General features: G+C 43.5%; 2 protein-coding genes and 1 long non-coding RNA gene across 31 annotated transcripts in view; 2 read left to right on the forward strand and 1 right to left on the reverse strand.

Moving 5' to 3' along the window:
• MAPKAP1 (MAPK associated protein 1) overlaps nucleotides 1–20,407 on the reverse strand; it is a 254,194-nt gene that overhangs the window by 160,599 nt on the left and 73,188 nt on the right. The gene's annotated exons all lie outside the window — the stretch shown is intronic.
• LOC146407272 (uncharacterized) lies at nucleotides 402–9,828 on the forward strand. Its single transcript, XR_014827784.1, has 2 exons — nucleotides 402–3,972; nucleotides 8,111–9,828. It is a non-coding gene; the product is annotated as an uncharacterized LOC146407272 (long non-coding RNA).
• LOC146407273 (DNA (cytosine-5)-methyltransferase 3A) lies at nucleotides 4,165–6,746 on the forward strand. The gene has a single exon (XM_084995914.1). The coding sequence runs from the start codon at nucleotides 4,343–4,345 to the stop codon at nucleotides 6,599–6,601; it is 2,259 nt and encodes a 752-aa protein (XP_084852040.1). The 5' UTR covers nucleotides 4,165–4,342; the 3' UTR covers nucleotides 6,602–6,746.

Here is a 20,407-nt window from a genome sequence, read left to right on the forward strand (position 1 = left end):
GAAGAGGGTGTCTTGATCCTCAGGAGATGCAAGCTGAAGTATTTAAGTGTGAATGGCAATTCTGAAATGGCTAAATAAAACACAAATAAAGCAAATACAGAAAAATGTTACCAATTAATGGATATGGGTAGTAGGTACAAGGACGTTCAATGAACTATTATTACTAAGAAAATTACTACTGTTTCATAATAAAAAGGTTTTAATATTACCCAAACAGATCTTTAAAAGATCAAAAAGGGACTTCTACAAATGAAAAAAATTGCAAATGTATGGGTTCCATAGCTGAAGAGAAAATACATGAATTGGAAGACAGAATTGAAGAAATTACCTAGAATGTAACACAACAAGACACAGACATAGAAAATATAAAGAAGGTTGAGAGATATTGAGGATAAACTAGATTTTTTTTTTTTTTTTTTTGGTCTTTTTGCCTTTTCTAGGGCCGCTCCCCCGGCATATGGGAGGTTCCCAGGCTAGGGGTCTAAACAGAGCTGTAGTTGCCAGCCTATGCCAGAGCCACAGCAACTCGAGATCCGAGCCACGTCTGCAACCTACACCACAGCTCACAGCAACACCAGATTGTTAACCCACTGAGCAAGGCCAGGGATCGAACCCGCAATCTCATGGTTCCTAGTCGGATTCATTAACCACTGCGCCACGACAGGAACTCCCTGAGGATAAACTAGAATATTTTAACAAGTTTATCCAGAATTTCAAAGAACAAAGAAAAATAAAAGGTACAGAAGCGATATCTGAAAAGAAAGTAGCTGAGAGTTTTCCAGAACTAATGAAAGACACTACTCTAGACTCAGGAAGCCCAATGAAACCCAAAGAGGAAAAACAGGGGCAGGAGGGATCTATGTCTCAAAAAATAATGAAGCTGCATATATACTAGGCAAATACTAACCAAATGGAACTGGTATACCCATACAAAAAAAGCAGTGGGAAGAGTTCACTAGAGACAGAATCACAAATGACAAATGGTTTAAGTCAATAGGAAAAAATAACAATTCTTGTATGAACCTAAAAACATAACCTCAAAATATATAAAGGAATATTTATAAAAACTACAAGAGAAAGTAAGCAATCTATTCACATAGGGGAAGACACTAATGTATCTTTGCCTAATTGACAGACCAGGCAAACAAAAACAAAGATAGAGATTTTAACACAACAGGCTTGACCTAATGGATATTTTTAGAATTCTGCAACCAATGGCAGCAGTTGTTCCAGCATCTTTTCCAGGGTCACAGGTAATATTTACAAAAAGTGACTTACAGGAGTTCCCATTGTGGCTCAGTGGGTTAACAACCCAACTAGTATCCATGAGGATGTGGGTTCAATGCCTGTCCTTGCTCAGAGGCTTAAGGATCCAGCGTTGCTACAGCTGCAGCGCAGGTAGCAGATGCAGCTCAGATCTCGTGTTGCTGTGGTTGTGGCATAGGCTGGCAGCTGCAGATCCAATTTGACCCCTAGCCGGGGAACTTCCATATGCCTCATGCGCAGCTGTTAAAAAAAAAAAGTGGAGTTCCCATCGTGGCACAGCAGAAACGAATCCCACTGGGAACCACGAGGTTGAGGTTTGATCCCTGGGTTGAGGGTTGAGGATCTGGTGTTGCTGTGAGCTGTGGTGTAGGTCACAGATGCAGCTCAGATCTGGTGTTGCTGTGGCTGTGGCGTAGGCCAGCAGCTATAGCTCTGATTAGACCCCTAGCCTGGGAACGTCCATGAGCTGCAAGTACAGCAAAACAAAAACAAAAACAAAACAAAACAAAAAAAAGTGACTTACATTAGTGGGCATAAAATCATGCTCAACAGATCTCAAGTAACTGGTATCAGCAGACCATCTCCAACCACAAAACAAGTTCAAATCAATCATCAAAAAGAAAAGTTAGAAAAACCTTCTGGGTTTGGAAATTCAGGAACACTCATAAATAATTCAGAAAAGTAATATGAGAAATGAGAAATATCTACAGGCAAATATACCAAAAAAAAAAATATGAGATTACGAGATAAAGCTAAAAGAAGAAGGACCTATACCACCAGAGCAAGTAAACATTGTAATGATCTTCTGGAAAAAGACCTAAGGTCATTTAGTCAAGCAATCATGTACTGAGAAAGAGGAATGCCAACAGTTCAAAAATGCTGGACACTGTTGAAGCTGAAAATGGACCATGGCTACAATACAGCCCCACTCAGGTGTGGCTTCGAAAGATAACAGTGATACAAAGTCTTCCCAGTAGCCAGACTTTGTTTGTTTTGGCCACACCCACAGAATGTGGAACTTCCTAGACTAGGAACTGAACCCACACCACAGCAGTAACCCAAGCCACTGCAGTGACAATGCCAGATCCTCAATCCACTGTACCACAAGGGAACTCCCCAATAGCTAGAGTTTGGACAAAGCATTTGCTCGTCTCCTTTGTGTGGAAGGAGATGTGTCAGGAAGTTAAAATCCGTAGACTCCTGGGAACATGGGCCTTAGGAGAGTTCTTATTACCCTAACTGATAAAGAGTAGCTCAGTGCATCTAAACTGCGCAAACGATGTGGTTTATGCTGAACATCTGCCTTCCTTCCAGGACTCTGGAATTTGGTACACGCTAGGCAGAGGGTGTACAGGTGAAGAGCCTCCAACAGAAACCCTGGGCACTGAGTTTCTAATAAGCCTCCACAGCAGATAATTTTACCCACGTTGACACACCTTGTTGCTAGGGGAGTAAGCATGCCCAGTGTGATGCCACTGGAAGAGGACTCTTAGAAGTGTGTACCTGGTTACCACTAGGCTTTGCCCACTATGCTTTTCCCTTTGTTGATCATGCTTTGTACACTTTAAAAACATGAGCACAATTTATATGCTGACTCCTGTGAGTCCTAGTGAATCACTGTCCCGGGGAATTGCAAAACAGACTTCTATCTTCAGCTAGTCTTTGTTACTGGCCTCCCCAGTGCTGGCACAATACACACATGAGCAGAGTAGCCATGACAACAAAGACTGGGGCTATATGTGGACCCAAAAGCATGATCTCCCATTCACCAAGGCTGATATTGTTACCGTCATGGTCAAATATCCAACCCGACAGCAACAGAGAACAATACTGAGGTCCCAGTAGACCATCACCCTTTAAGGAGACCAAACAGTTATTTGCTGCAAGTTGAATGTACTAGACTTCTTCTACTCTGAGGTGGCTTTGGCAGAGGTCACACATGTTCAGGTATGGATTTACCTTTCCTGCCAGGAAGGCTTCAGCCAGGAGAGTGTTTAATCCACCAAAATGGCAGCCCACATAACATGGGACCAGACTGAGAAACCCACTTTATAGCAAAGGATATGTGGTATTAGCATATAACCATAGGATTGTTTGGTTATATCACACACCGTACTACTCAAAAGCTTTCAGTCTAACAGTGATAGAACAAGGTACAAATAAGGCACTAGCTCAGAGGTGACACCCTGTGAGGCTAGGATGCCATCTCTAGGACACAATACATATACAAAATATCAACAATCATTATATGGTATTACGTCCTCGGTAGGTAAGACACACGGTTTTAGGAACCAAGAAGAGGAAGCAAGAGTGGCTCCATTAACCATTACTTCCAGGGACCCACTTGGGAATTTATGCTTTCTATCCCTAGAAGTTGCGGCTCTGTGGATTTAGAGAACCTGGCTCGCATATGCAAAACACTTCTACCAAGGGACACAGGAGACACACAGCAAAAGTCCCACTAAAGGTTAAACTATGTTTGCTGGTCAGGCTCCTCATGTCAAGGGATATCAGGCAAGAAGAAAAATCACCACCCTGAAAGGAGGAATTGACTCTCGTCAGGAGACGGCAGGGCTGCTGTTACCCAATGGCGGCAAGAAGGAATAGGTCTGGCCAGTAAATCCATGTGGGCATATTTTGTTACTTTTGCCCAGTTTTGGTGGTAAACAGACCAATGAAGCAGCCAAAGCCTTTGAAAAGTAGCCAGTAGCAGGAGCCCAGCACAACTACGCGGAAGGTGGGGCGGCCTGGCAGGAAGCGCAAGCACCCCCCGGTGGAAAGCAGCGACACGCCGAAAGACCCCGCGGTGACCTCCAAGTCCCCGTCCATGGCCCAGGACTCAGGCCCCTCAGAGCTGTTACCCAACGGGGACTTGGAGAAGCGGAGTGAGCCTCAGCCGGAGGAGGGGAGCCCCGCCGGGGGGCAGAAGGGCGGGGCCCCAGCGGAGGGAGAGGGCGCGGCCGAGACCCCGTCCGAAGCCTCCAGAGCCGTGGAGAATGGCTGCTGCACCCCCAAGGATGGCCGGGGAGCCCCTGCGGAGGAGGGCAAAGAACAGAAGGAGACCAACATCGAATCCATGAAAATGGAGGGCTCCCGGGGCCGGCTGCGGGGTGGCTTGGGCTGGGAGTCCAGCCTCCGCCAGCGGCCCATGCCGCGGCTCACCTTCCAGGCGGGGGACCCCTACTACATCAGCAAGCGCAAGCGGGACGAGTGGCTGGCACGCTGGAAAAGGGAGGCTGAGAAGAAAGCCAAGGTGATCGCAGTCATGAACGCCATGGAAGAAAACCAGGGGTCCACCGAGTCTCAGAAGGTGGAGGAGGCCAGTCCGCCCGCCGTGCAGCAGCCCACAGACCCCGCCTCCCCCACCGTGGCTACCACACCTGAGCCCGTGGGGGCCGATGCCGGGGACAAGAATGCCACCAAATCAGCCGATGATGAACCGGAGTATGAGGACGGCCGGGGCTTTGGCATTGGGGAGCTGGTGTGGGGGAAACTGCGGGGCTTCTCCTGGTGGCCAGGCCGCATTGTGTCTTGGTGGATGACCGGCCGGAGCCGAGCAGCGGAAGGCACCCGTTGGGTCATGTGGTTCGGAGACGGCAAGTTCTCGGTGGTGTGTGTGGAGAAGCTGATGCCGCTGAGCTCCTTCTGCAGCGCCTTCCACCAGGCCACCTACAACAAGCAGCCCATGTACCGCAAAGCCATCTATGAAGTCCTGCAGGTGGCCAGCAGCCGTGCGGGGAAGCTCTTCCCGGTGTGCCATGACAACGACGAGAGCGACACTGCCAAGGCTGTGGAGGTGCAGAACAAGCAGATGATCGAATGGGCCCTGGGAGGGTTCCAGCCCTCTGGCCCCAAGGGTCTGGAGCCACCAGAAGAGGAGAAGAACCCTTACAAAGAAGTTTACACAGACATGTGGGTTGAACCCGAGGCAGCTGCCTATGCACCACCCCCACCAGCCAAAAAGCCCCGAAAGAGCACAACTGAGAAGCCCAAGGTCAAGGAGATAATTGATGAACGCACAAGAGAGCGGCTGGTGTATGAGGTGCGGCAGAAGTGCCGGAACATCGAGGACATTTGCATCTCCTGTGGAAGCCTCAACGTCACCCTGGAACACCCTCTCTTCATCGGAGGAATGTGCCAAAACTGCAAGAACTGCTTCCTGGAGTGCGCGTATCAGTACGACGATGACGGCTACCAGTCCTACTGCACCATCTGCTGCGGGGGCCGCGAGGTGCTCATGTGCGGGAACAACAATTGCTGCAGGTGCTTTTGCGTGGAGTGCGTGGATCTCTTGGTGGGGCCGGGGGCCGCGCAGGCAGCCATTAAGGAAGACCCCTGGAACTGCTACATGTGCGGGCACAAGGGCACCTACGGGCTGCTCCGGAGGCGGGACGACTGGCCCTCTCGGCTCCAGATGTTCTTCGCCAATAACCACGACCAGGAATTTGACCCTCCGAAGGTCTACCCACCTGTCCCAGCCGAGAAGAGGAAGCCCATCCGGGTGCTGTCTCTATTTGATGGAATCGCTACAGGGCTTCTGGTGCTGAAGGACTTGGGCATCCAGGTGGATCGCTACATCGCCTCCGAGGTGTGCGAGGACTCCATCACCGTGGGCATGGTGCGGCACCAGGGCAAGATCATGTACGTCGGGGACGTCCGCAGCGTCACGCAGAAGCATATCCAGGAGTGGGGCCCATTCGATCTGGTGATTGGGGGCAGTCCCTGCAATGACCTCTCCATCGTCAACCCCGCCCGCAAGGGACTCTACGAGGGCACGGGCCGGCTCTTCTTTGAGTTCTACCGCCTCCTGCATGATGCGCGGCCCAAGGAGGGAGATGATCGCCCCTTCTTCTGGCTCTTTGAGAATGTGGTGGCCATGGGCGTTAGTGACAAGAGGGACATCTCGCGATTTCTCGAGTCCAACCCTGTGATGATCGACGCCAAAGAAGTGTCCGCTGCACACAGGGCCCGCTACTTCTGGGGAAACCTTCCTGGTATGAACAGGCCGTTGGCATCCACTGTGAATGATAAGCTGGAGCTGCAGGAGTGTCTGGAGCACGGCAGAATAGCCAAGTTCAGCAAAGTGAGGACCATTACTACGAGGTCGAACTCCATAAAGCAGGGCAAAGACCAGCATTTCCCCGTCTTCATGAACGAGAAAGAGGACATCCTGTGGTGCACTGAGATGGAAAGGGTGTTCGGCTTCCCCGTCCACTATACCGACGTCTCCAACATGAGCCGCTTGGCGAGGCAGAGACTGCTGGGCCGGTCGTGGAGCGTGCCGGTCATCCGCCACCTCTTCGCTCCGCTGAAGGAATATTTTGCTTGTGTGTAAGGGACGTGAGGGCAAACCGAGGTAGTGACACAAAGTTGTTAAGCAAACAAACAAAAAACAAAAAACACAACAAAACACCAAGAACATGAAGATGGAGAGAAGTATCAGCACCCAGAAGAGAAAAAGGAATTTAAAACAAACAAAACGCAGGCGGAAATTCCGGAGGGCTTTGCCTTGGACAAAGGAGCTGTATGCAAAGCAATGAAACTAGAACACACCCTCACACCATGCACAAAAATAAACTCCAAATGGCTGAAAGACTTAAATATACGACAGGACACCATCAAACTCCTAGAAGAAAACATAGGCAAAACACTCTCTGACATCAACATCATGAATATTTTCTCAGGTCAGTCTCCCAAAGCAATAGAAACTAGAGCAAAAATAAACCCATGGGACCTCATCAAACTGAAAAGCTTTTGCACAGCAAAGGAAACCAAAAAGAAAACAAAAAGACAACTTACAGAATGGGAGAAAATAGTTTCAAATGATGCAACTGACAAGGGCTTAATCTCTAGAATATACAAGCAACTTATACAACTCAACAGCAAAAAAACCAATCAATCAATGGAAAAATGGGCAAAAGACCTGAATAGACATTTCTCCAAGGAAGATATACAGATGGCCAACAAACACATGAAAAAATGCTCAACATCGCTGATTATAAGAGAAATGCAAATCAAAACTACCATGAGATACCACCTCACACCAGTCAGAATGGCCATCATTAATAAATCCACAAATAACAAGTGCTGGAGGGGCTGTGGAGAAAAGGGAACCCTCCTGCACTGTTGGTGGGAATGTAAACTGGTACAGCCACTATGGAGAACAGTTTGGAGATACCTTAGAAATCTATACATAGAACTTCCATATGACCCTGCAATCCCACTCTTGGGCATCTATCCGGACAAAGCTCTACTTAAAAGAGACACATGCACCCGCATGTTCATTGCAGCACTATTCACAATAGCCAGGACATGGAAACAATCCAAATGTCCATCGACAGAGGATTGGATTCGGAAGATGTGGTATATATACACGATGGAATACTACTCAGCCATAAAAAAGGATGACATCATGCCATTTGCAGCAACATGGATGGAACTAGAGAATCTCATACTGAGTGAAATGAGCCAGAAAGACAAAGACAAATACCATATGACATCACTTATAACTGGAATCTAATATCCAGCACAAATGAACATCTCCTCAGAAAAGAAAATCAATCATGGACTTGGAGAAGAGACTTGTGGTTGCCTGATGGGAGGGGGAGGGAGTGGGAGGGATCGGGAGCTTGGGCTTATCAGTCACAACGTAGAATAGATTTACAAGGAGATCCCGCTGAATAGCATTGAGAACTATGTCTAGATACTCATGTTGCAACAGAAGAAATGGTGGGGGAAAAACTGTAATTGTAATTTATACATGTAAGGATAACCTGACCCCCTTGCTGTACAGTGGGAAAATAAAATTTAATTTAAAAAAAAAAAAAAAAAGAAAAGTAGCCAGTAACTCAGGGATAAGGGTCTGGGCCATCATACCCTAAAAGCCACCTAGACTAGAGAAGACACTAACTGAGACTGAAGGGACAGGAACGAATACTGGAAGAGGGAGAGGAGTATCAGTTCTGGCCTCAAGACTAGCTGCAGCAATGGGGACTGCGGTTTATTCTATGAACTTTCCTTATTTAAGTTTTCCAAAAACCCAGAAACCCACCAGAGGGATGGAGGAGCCATCCCAGTAAATTTGTATTTACTTACATGGATCAAGTAAACATAAGCAGCACGAAGGGTAGGGGAAGACTGGCATGGTGAATGCAGAAATATTAAGGCCTGGCCCCCTTGCCCCCACCCGGGACACCTCCGAAGGGCCATCTTAGCTTCAGAATGCTCCACGGTGTAAGTACTACTGCCCAACATCTCCTTCTACCCAATCCTGCTCCCTTCTCTTCTCCCAGCAGATGATGATTTAGAAAGCACTCTCTGACAAATTGGCTGCATGCTCATCTCCATTTCAGAGTCTGTTGCCCAGAGAAACCCAACCTGTGACAATTAGTTTTATTAACAAGTTCTACCAAACATTCAAAATGTAGATAGTGCTCTTATTACCCATACTATTCAACAGTACAAAAAAACAATTCCTAAATCACATTAAGAAGCTACCAAACCTAGATATCAATACCTGAGAGTATGATAGTAACATTACAGGCCACTGCAAACAAGGATGCAAAAGCCCTTAAAAATTAGCAAACAATCCAGTAGTATATAAAAACGAGGATACAGAGTTCCCCGCATGGCTCGGCAGTTAACGAACCCAACTAGTATCCATGAGGACTCAGGTTCAATCCCTGGCTCCGCTCAGTGGGTTAAGGATCCAGCGTTGCCATGAGCTGTGGTGCAGGTTGCAGATGGGGCTCAGATCCCATGTTGCTATGGCTGTGGCACAGGCCAGCAGCTACAGCTCAGATTTGACCTGGGACTTCCACATGCCGCAGCTGCAGCCCTAAAAAGACAAAAACAAACAAAGAATTTTAAAATAAAATAAAATAAATAAAAACAAGGATACTTGATGACCAAAGTTGAATTTATCTTATCAACTGCAAAACTGGCTACACGAAGAAAATAATGAATATAATTAATCCGATTAAGACATTAAAGGAGAAAAATAATATGGTAGTTTGCATAAATACAGTAAAAACATTCAATATATTCAACATTCATTCATGACTTAAAAATATTAGCAGGAGTTGGAGTTCCTGTCGTGGCACAGTGGTTAACGAATCCGACTAGGAACCATGAGGTTGCAGGTTCGGTCCCTGCCTATGCTCAGTGGGTTAAGGATCCGGCGTTGCCGTGAGCTGTGGTGTAGGTTGCAGCCGCGGCTCAGATTCTGCATTTCTGTAGCTCTGGCATAGGCTGGTGGCTACGGCTCCGATTGGACCCCTAGCCTGGGAACTTCCATATGCCGTGGGAGCGGCCCAAGAAATAGCAAAAAGTCAAAAAAAAAAAAATATATATATATATTAGCAGGAGTTCCCATAGTGGCTCAGTGGAAACAAATCCAACGAGTAACTATGAGGTTGCAGGTTCAATCCAAGGCCTCGATCCATGGGTTAAGGATCTGGTATTGCTGTGGCGTACGTCACAGACAGTGATCAGATCTGGCATTGCTCTGGCTGTGGCATAGGTCAACGGCTACAACTCCTGATTTGACCCCTAGCCTGGGAACCTCCATTATGCCAGGGGTGAGACCCTAAAAAGCAAAAATAAAATAAAATAAAATTTAAAAATAAAAATAAATAAAAATATTAGCAGATTAGGAATAACAAGGACATTTCTTAATCCAACATAAACCATCTACCAAACAAAAATATCATTCTTAATGGTGAAATAATGAAGATATTTCCTTTAATATCAGGAACAAGACAAGACTACCTCTTTTCAGGATGGTATTAAAGGTCTTAGCCAGCTGAGTAAGGAAAAAAATGAAATAAAAGTACAAGGATTGGAAAGAAAATAATACAACTACCATTATTTACAAGTGATTAACACCACAGACTACCAGAAAAGGTACAAAAATATGATTAATAAGAGTTTATTATGGTTGTTGAAATTAACACAGAAGAACTAAATGTCATTTCTAAACATAGCAACACACAGAAAGACACTGATGTAAAAGATACTGAGAAGAGAATCAAAACATTAACTATGTGTGATTCAATCTAACAAAAAAGACATATAAGACTTTTCTGTAGAAATTACAAAATTTCATGAAGAACATTTTATATCATTTAAATAAATGGAGAGCTACATCATGTTCAAAATGGTAACGATATCAACTCTCCCAAATTGATCTACAAACTTGGTCCAATTTTAATCAAAATCCACAAAGTCAAAAGATACACAAGAAACTGTACTAATCTCCCTTAACACATAAAGAACTCCTAGAAAATAAAGAAATTGATCAAGAATCCAATATATCTGAGAAGTTCACAAAACCGCCAAGGTTCTTCAGCAAATGAAAAGCTCAAACTCACTCATAAGGGAAATGCAAATTAAAATGACAGATTAACTTTTCACCTATTAGATTGGCAAAAATCCAAATATTTGATAAATTCTGTGGTGAAGCTGTGAGGAAACATGCATTCTCACATATTGCTGGTAGCTGTGTAACTGGCACAATCCCTATGAAGGACAATTTGGCAATACTTACAAAAATTACAAATGCATATTCCCTTTGACCTAGCAATTCTGCTTCTTGGAATTCATCCTACATATATAATTGCACACATGCAAAATGACCTCGGTACAAGATGATTCACTGCTGCATTGTTTATAATAGCAAAATATTAGAAACAACTCAAGTCTCTATTAAGAGGGAATTGGCTAAATAAATTATCATATATATTTCCAAACAAGGGAATATTATGCAACAGTAGGAAAAAAGGAAAAATACCTGGGCACTAAATACAGAAAGACTGCCAAGTTACATTAAGTAAAAAAAGCAAGCTCTGAAACAGTGTTAATAGTTTCAAAATATTACATTTTGTGTAAAAGGTGGAAAAAAAAAAAGAGCATATGGATACCCTGAAAGACCTATAGCAAAACAGTAAAACGGGTATAGTAAGCACTAGATGAGTGAACAGAAGGAAGAGAGATTTTTCACTGTGTAATACCTTTCAAATTTTTGAACCACAAGAAACATTACTTGTTTAAAACATGAAATCAAAAATGAGAAGAACAAGAATAGCAGCTATCGTTTATTGAATACTTACTTCAAAGTGTGCATAATCCTCATAGCACACTGAGGCAGGTAATACTAAACCCAGGATAGAGAACTGAGGTCCAGGGAAGACTGCACAGCTGTAAACCAATGCAAACCAGGGACACCACCTATCTTCACAAGTTGTTGTGAGGATTAAATAAAAAATAATACATACAAAATACTTAGCACATGCCTGACACACAGTAAATGCTTAATCAATACTTCACCATTCCAAAGCAATAACTATTCTCAAGGATGTTCCAATCAATGGAACCGTATAAAATACAATAAAATTGGACAAGAAGTTTAGCAAAGATGTTTTAATTGAAATTTTTATACATGTAGATTAAACAGCCTCTTCTAATTAATTGAAGGCTGCTTTAGATATGCTATATCTTCATGATATGAATTACATGGTCATTAAAATAACTGCTCATATCCTATAATTATACATGGGTCTTTAAGGCCACTCTTTAATAGGCTGAATCTACTAGATGAGAAGGGATATCAGTGGAAAACTTTAGAAGCATAACCATTGTTTATTTCAATAAAGGGCTGGGGGCTGCTGTACATGTGATGGTGACTTTTAGACAAATTCCCACACGTAAGATCTGATTCCAAAATACTGTCATTTCAAATTCACTCAGTTATTCATGGACAACAGGATGCTCCCACGCCATGAAACTACCCAATTGTTGCACATGTTGCTAGGCTAAAAGCAAGATTGTCCTCTGGGAAAGCTTCAAAAGAAATATCAACTTTCTCCTTTCTAGAAACGAGCTATACTGGTAAGATTCCCTTTACTCTTAAAGCCGAGTGAAAAAAACATGAGGGGGAAAAAAAAAAAAAACTACAAAGAAGTGGTTGAATTTCCATAAGCTTACCAAAAGCCATGTTCAATATAAATGAGGTAATACTGAATTCAGGGCAGAGATTTACAAAACATTTTATTTTAATTATAGTTTTAAGCATTTGTCTTCATTCTGTCTAAAAATAAGCTATACTTAGAATCATCCAATTACATGGAAAAAAAATACACAAGTACAGAAGGAAAAAACGAGGGTCATATTTAAAGTGTAGAATGAAGCAAAATACAAATGTCTTTATCATTAAGGCATCAAAACTTTTAAATTCATTAAGAAGGAGTTCCTGTTACGGCACAGTGGAAACGAATCTGACTAGTATCCCTAAGGATGCAGGTTCAGTTCCTGTCCTTGCTCAGTGGGTCTAGGATCCAGTGCTGCCATGAGCTGCAGTATAGATTGCAGATGCAGCTGGATCTGGCTTTGCTGTGGCTGTGGTGTAGACCAGCAGCTGTAACTCCGATTTGACCCCTAGCCTGGGAACTTCCATATGCCAAGGGTATGGCCCTAAAAAGTAAGTAAGTAAGTAAATAAATAAATAAAATTAAGAAAATGTTCTGCACAACACGTAGCCACTATAATTATAAAGGGAACTTTTCCTTCTATTTACAGGCTTTTTAGCTTTAGCCACAAAACAGGTCTTTTCTGCTCTTTGAGAAATACTGGGGGAAACAGTTCTGACTCTTTGTCTCAGGAAGTGAGTTAACTGATACATGATACAGCCTTACCTGCTCTAGGCACTCAGAAATACCTGCTCAGCAGTTGCTCCTGTGTTCACGATTTTGGCGTCAGGGCCCTGGCCAGCCTTCTAGAAGCAGGTCTGAGAGCCCAGTTTTCTCTGATTCCATTACTGGCATGGAAGGGTATGAGATAGGAATTCTGCTAAGTCTGTCTCCTCTGTTGAGTCTGATACCACCTTGGGTGAGTCATCCCAATGTCTGGACCTGCACTGTGCAATACAGTAGGCACCAGCCACATATAGCTATTTGATTACATTTAAACAAAAGTTAAAATGCAGTTCCATGGTCACACTAGTCACGTTTCGTGTACTCAGCAGTCACGTGTGAGTGGTGGCTACCATACTGGAGAGCAGAGAGACAGAGCACGTCCACTGTCATTAAAAGTTCTCCTGGATAGGGCTGGCCTACACTCAGTGGAAGAGGTATTAGGGCATTAAGGCTGCAAATCAGAACCAGGTTCACCAATAACAAAATGAATATTTATATTCCATTTTTCTTATTTCTATATTGGAACTCTCAAGTTTCCAAAGTCAGATCAGGCAGGGAGAGCTGTGGTTAATATTCACCCCCAATCTCTGACAAGAATAGCTAATATAAACATAACATTTATGATGTGCCAGCCATGAAGCTAGGAGCTTTATTTAATTCTCACGACAACCTTAATATAGAAGGCGTAATCATCATATCCATTTTACAAAGGAAAAAAAATTAAGACTTGAAGAAATTAAGTGATTTACCCATGGTCACATAACTAGTAAGTAGTAGAGTCAAAATTCAATTTTAAAAAACAAACAAGCAAACAAAAACTGTAGGTGTAACTCATACATACATTAGAAGTAAGTAGGGTTCATCCCACTGAAGTCTTCCGTGAAGTTTTCATTGTTGCAAAATCACAGAGAATTAGAATAGGAACAGAAACTAATGCAGTGTTTCATGATCGTCTTTAACCCATGACCCCTTCTGATAACTATAAAAATCTCACACTCCCCCAAAGAGCATGTGCACCTCACCATGGCCATTAAAATTTATTCTATCTTTCGCATATTCCCAAGAGTCAGATTTTAATGAGGCTTTACTTTTTTCTAAGTATTATATAAAAATTAAAATTTTATTTTCCTCATGTAACATTAGACTATCGAATATTAGACTTTCAAAATCCATTCATTACTCCCTCAAATACACACATACTGAAGCAGTAAACACTGATAATTCTGTCCAATCTCCCCAGTTTTAGAAATGAGAACTTAAGGCCAAAAGAGGGTGGGCTGGAGTGCCCTGCATGCAATGAAGGAGAAAACTGCTAGAACCAGAACATACTGCTAAGGCTCAGCAAGCAGACCTTTGAATGGCAAAGTTCCTTAGGGCCTCCCATCCCCACCCCTCAGCCAAAAAGAAGTCAAGATTTTGTCTTATTTGATGGAAGATCTTGTGGGATTTGTGGGACTGAAGCTCTGGGAGTACTTGGACAGGAATTCCCTATGCAATTTTCACAGACTACTGGAGCTAAAAGGGACCTCAAAGAACTAATCCATCTCCTAATTTTAGAACTGAGGAGACAAAAGCTCAACACATTATATATAAAACTGAGGCATCTTACCCTTGACCATTTTACAATCTCTATGACAAGGATGGCCTGTTCATTCATTAAATTTTACTAAATGACAACTGGATGCCAGGGTCTGTGCTAGTTGCTGGGGTATAAAGACGAACTGGCCACTGTCCTTGTCTACACAGAGCTTATTCTTGTGGGTGCGAAGGATATATTAACATATGATCATAAAGGTATGGTAAATACAGCTTATGGGAGTGAACCTGAGGGAGTCGAAGGGATGTGGGTTGAATCTTAAAAAATAAACACGAATCTGCTGACAAAGGAAAACGTTCCAAGCAAAGAGAACAGAACATATAAAGAACAGGAACCATGGTATGACAAACATGGACTGCATGTGATGAGGTGAGGGAGAGTATTTTTCTCACAGCTTTATTTAGATATAATTGATGATAGAGCATTAGTTTAAGGTATACAACATAATGATTTGACAGATGTATATACTGCAAAATGATTACCATAATAGGAAAAAGCCTGTTTCAAATAAAAGACTTTATTATATAGATCATCAAGGGAAGTCACATAAATATGAAGGATAAAACTCTGACCATTATCTTTCTACTTGTGAACTATGCTTTTTTTTTTTTTTTTGGTCTTTTAGGGCCACACCCACGACATATGGAGGTTCCCAGGCTAGGGGTTGAGTCGGAACTGTAGCCACCAGCCTATGCCACAGCCACAGCAATGCCACATCCGAGCCAGATCTGCAACCTGTACCACAGCTCCTGGCAACTCCAGATCCTTAACCCACTGAGCAAGGCCAGGGATCCAACCTGTATCCTCGTGGATACTAGTCAGATTCATTTCCACTGAGCCACAATGGGAACTCCAGCTGTGCTCTTATTATAAGTCACTTAAGAATGTGTCTCTTCAACAAATGATGCTGGGAAAACTGGTTATCCTCATATCAAAGAATGAAGCTGGACCCTTAACTTATACCATATGTAAAAATTAACGGAAAATGGATGAAAGACTTAAATGTAAGAACTGAACCTATAAAACCCGTAGAAAAAAACAACAGGGGAAAGCTTCATGATGTCACATCTGGCAGTGACTTCTTGAACACGATACCAAAAACACAAGTAACAAAAGGGAAAATAGACAAACGGAACGACTACATCAAACTTAAAAACTTCTCTGCAGCAAAGGAAACACTCAAGAGTGAAAAGGCCACCTACGGAATGGGAGAAAGTATTTACAAAGCATACATCTGATAAGGGGTTAATATCCAGAATATATAAAGAACTTTTACAACTCAAAAACAAAAACAAATATTTGAATTAAAGAATGGGCAAAGGACTTGAAAAGACATTTCTCCAAGAAAATATACAAATGGCCACCAAGCATATGACAAGATGCTCAACAACACTAATCATTAGAGAAATGCAAATCAAAACTACAATGAGGTACCACCTCACATCTGTTAGGATGGCCGTTATTAAAAAGGAGAGGAGTTCCCGTTGTGGTTCAGCAGAAACAACTAGTATCCACGAGGATGAGGGTTCTCCCTGACCCTGCTCAGTCGGTTAAGGACCAGGCATTGCTGTGAGCTGTGGTATAGGTCACAGACACAGCTCAGATCTGGCACTGCTGTGGCCGTGGCTGTGGCCGGGGCTGTGGCGGGCAGCTGCAGCTCCGATTCGACCCCTAGCCTGGGAACTTCCATATGTCGCAGGTGTGGCCCTAAAAATATATACAATAAAATAAAAAATAAATAAAAATTTTAAAATAAAAAAGACGACGAAGAAGAAAGAAAGAAAAACAGAAAATAACAAAAGTTGGTGAGGATGGAGAGAAACGAGAACCCTCGAGAACTGTTGGCAGAAATGTAAAATGGTGCAGCTGTTGTGGAAAATTATATGAAGATTCCTTAAAAAATTAAAAATAGAATTATCTTATGATCCAGCAATCCCACTTCTCAGTACATATCCAAAGGAAATGAAAACAAGATCTTGAAGAGGGATATGGCAACATCATTCATGACAGTCAAGTGGCTGAAGCAACCTCAATATCCTTCAACAGATGAATGGGTAAAGAAAATGATTCACACATACAATGGAATATTATTCTGATTTAAAAAGAAGGAAATCCTTTGGGATTAACATATTCAGACTACCACACATAAAATGCATAACCAACAAGGACCTATTGTACAGCATAGTGAACTATACTCAGTATTTTGTAATAAACTCTAAGGGAAAAGAATTCAGAAAAAAACATATATGTGTGTATAACCGAATAACTTCGTTGTACACCTGAAACTAACACAACATTGTAAATCAGGTATACTTCAATTTACAAAAAAGTTACTAGAGACTATAAAAACAAGAAGAAAATCCTATCATATGCTACAACACAGATGAAATTTGAAGATTCTATGTTAAGCGAAATAAGCCAGTTACCAAAAGACAAATATTCCACTTACATGCAGTATCTAAAATAGTCAAACGCCAGAGTTCCCATTGTGGCTCAGAAGGGTAAGAACCCAACTAGTATCCATGAGGATGCAGGTTCGATTCTTGGCCTTACTCAGTGGGTTAAGGATCTGGCACTGCTGTGGCTGTAACCTCAGCTGTAGCTCTGATTCAACCCCTAGCTTGGGAACTTCCATATGCCACAGGCGCAGCCTTTAAAAAAACAAAAACAAAACAAAACCAAAAAAACTGTGAGAAATAAATGTGTATTTAAAAGAAATTAGTCAAACTCTTAGAAACAGAAAGTAGAATGGTAGTTGCCAAGGGCAAGGAGAGGGGAGAAATGTGTTGACCAGTTTCGGAGTTTTACAAGATGCAAAAGTTCTAGGGATCAATTGCACAACACTGTGCACAGTTAACACTACCACACACTGAACAATGCGGGCATAGCTCATTCCCAAACAGGCTATGCAGTAGAGGCAGGCAGGGCGATAACAATACAATAAAAATATAAAAGTCAGGAGTTCCCGTCCTGGCGCAGTGGTTAACGAATCCGACTAGGAACCATGAGGTTGCGGGTTCGGTCCCTGCCCTTGCTCAGTGGGTTAACGATCCGGCGTTGCCATGAGCTGTGGTGTAGGTTGCAGACGCGGCTCGGATCCCGCGTTGCTGTGGCTCTGGTGTAGGCCAGTGGCTACAGCTCCGATTCGACCCCTAGCCTGGGAACCTCCATATGCCGAGGCAGCGGCCCAAAGAAATAGCAAAAAGACCCTAAAAAAATGTCATTTTTAGGTGTCTTTGACTGCAATAAACATGGCTTTTGCAACACACTTAATTCATAAATACATTCAAGTGACATGAATATCAAAATTCCTTTGCAGGCTCAGGCTCAGAAACTGACTTTGTGAGGCAGTAAGGGAAGAGTGCTGAGAGGCGAGGCAGGAGGCACTGACTCTGGGGTGAACTAAGCCCTTGGATCGGATCCCCTACAAAGGAGAAACAGAGGAGTCAATGCCAGGAAGCAGTGACGTCTACACTCTTGGAACCTCTGAGACAGTCAAGGGTCCAGGAACTCTTGACTCTACAATAACTGACTAAATCCCAAAGGTGCCCATGGCTATGTCAGGTGCTTAGTAATACACTTTCTCTGGCCTTCCAAAAACTATGCGGTTTAGTTATTTTACAAATGAGGCCATTAAGGCTCAGAAAAAGGAAATCTTTTGCCCATGGCAGAGCAACAGCCCTGGATTTCAATGCAAATCTAGGGACCAAGGCTCCTTCTACCTTCTATACTGTCTCCCACAAAGAACCAACAATGAACACTAACCGCGGAAAGATGGCTAATATCCCCTTTGCTGTGCTCAGCCTGGCAGAGCCATGCAGAGCCCTCCTCTGAGAACATTGTACTATATGCAGGCAATGTTCAGATCTTTCTGGGTCTTCTGTTCTCCGGACAGGTTTTGTAAATCCCAACACATATGCTCTTTCCCAGTCCCCACCTTCTCTTGGGGGCCTTCGTCTGAACTTAGGCTGTTTATAGCTACCAACGTCTATCTTACAGGAATGCACTACCCCTCCACACTAAACCCTACTTTTGCTAACTAGAAGCATAGTGATTTATTCACACCTAAGGCTATCAATCCCTTGTTCAAAACCTAACTCTCAGGATCAGGTCAAAACCCTCTAGATCAGGCCTCACGAGTGCGCCTCTTCCACCCTCTACAATGCAGGCACACTCATTCACTCCCCCAGAATCCACCAGAATTTCTCTCTCTCACCTCAGATTTTTACACCAGCATTTCCCTTGCCTGGAAGCCTATTACCCAAACTCCCTCCCTCCCATCCTTCAAAGTTTGGCTTAGGGTTTACCTAAGGGGTCTTCCCTGATACCACCCACCCCCAGCCCCAGTCCAGGTCCAAGCCAGGTGCCCATCCCTCTCAAGAAACTCAGCTACTGCACCTTCCCTCTCATAGCATTTATTACATTTTATTGTCATTGTCTCAATCTCCTACAAGATTACACATACCACGAGTCTGGGGCTCTAGCACGTTTATCATTGTATCCTCAGCATTTAGCAAAGTTCCTGGCACATATACAGGCACTCAAGAAATATTTCAGAAACGAATGAACGGATGAGTTTTTCTTCCAACTATCTGGCTGTGCTGAATCATACTGAGGCTACAGTCAACTTTCTTTTATGTACTTCTTGGTTTAACTGTATCTTGCCCTTCCCTTTCACCACCCTATACAAAAGCAACTGCATTTTATGATGCATCATTTTGTCTTGTCAGGACCACGTTGGTCCCTGACTTAATTACCGTACATGCCTGCTACTCTCCTTAGTTTCTGCCTTCCGCAAATGGGATCGGCCTATCATCAATGTTCTCATTCAAGTCTCTGAACACACAGAGCCCTGCAGCTTTGCCACAACAGAGACCCATCCAGTTTGACATGAATCGTTAATCACTACTGCGTACCTAGTCACTCAAGCCGGGTGCAGGTCCATCTGACCACGGTGTTACTGGCTGGCATTTCTCCAGCTTGCCTACAAGGATGTTGTATGAGATTCTGCTAAAACAGTTCGATGCTTTACTGAAATTCAGAACGCCATGACCAGAGTACGCTAGCCAGTCACACTACCCAAAAAAGAAAGGAGCTTATTGTGACGCACGTGTTTCTGAGTGAAGCCATGCTGGCTCCTAGTGATCACTACGTCCCTTTTCCAGGTTTACAAGCCTCGCTACTGTTCTAAGCGAGATTTGTAAACCAAGACTGCTCTATCCCTTGGAGTTTCCACTGTGGCACCATGGGATCAGTGGCATCTCTGCAGTGCCAGGACACAGATTTGATCCCTGGCTGGGTACAGAAGGTTAAAGGATCCAGAGTTGCTGCAGCACGGATCTGATCCCTGGCCCATGAACTCCATATGCCTCTGGGCCGCCAAAAAAGGGGAGGGGAAAAAAAAAAAAGACTCCTTCCTCTATCCCAAAGCTGAAGAGAGGTCTGTGAATGCCTGGGTTGTTAACGGAGGCTTCATGAAAAGGATAAATTTGAAGAAAGTTTTGTTTTTAAGGCTGCACCTGCGGCATATGGAAGCTCCCAGGCTAAGGGTCCAATCAGCAGCTGCAGCTGCCAGCCTACACCAGAGCCACAACACCACCAGATCTGAAAGGCATCCTACACCACAGCTCATGGCAATGGCAGATCCTTAACCCACTGAGCAAGGCCAAGGATCAAACCTCCATCCTCAGGAATACTAGTTGGGTTTGCTACCACTAAGCCGCAACGGGTACTCCTTTTAATGCAGAGGACTATCAGAGCTTGGCAGAGAACAGAGGGAGAATAGTTAGGCCTAAGTGTGACTGACAGAGACAGCAAACCAGAAGGGCTGGCCCAAGCATAGCCTGGGACAAGC

The sequence above is a fragment of the Sus scrofa genome, chromosome 1 (genome assembly GCF_054392235.1).
Source record: "Sus scrofa isolate SSC_HxYL_T2T_F1_AM1 chromosome 1, Sscrofa_HxYL_maternal_Yorkshire_Landrace_v2.0, whole genome shotgun sequence".
In the NCBI taxonomy this organism is placed as follows: domain Eukaryota; kingdom Metazoa; phylum Chordata; class Mammalia; order Artiodactyla; family Suidae; genus Sus; species Sus scrofa.

What these genes read in the sequence shown, in the direction of transcription:
- LOC146407273 (XM_084995914.1), top strand. Translation starts at nt 4,343, where the DNA reads ATGAAAATGGAGGGCTCCCGGGGCCGGCTGCGGGGTGGCTTGGGCTGG.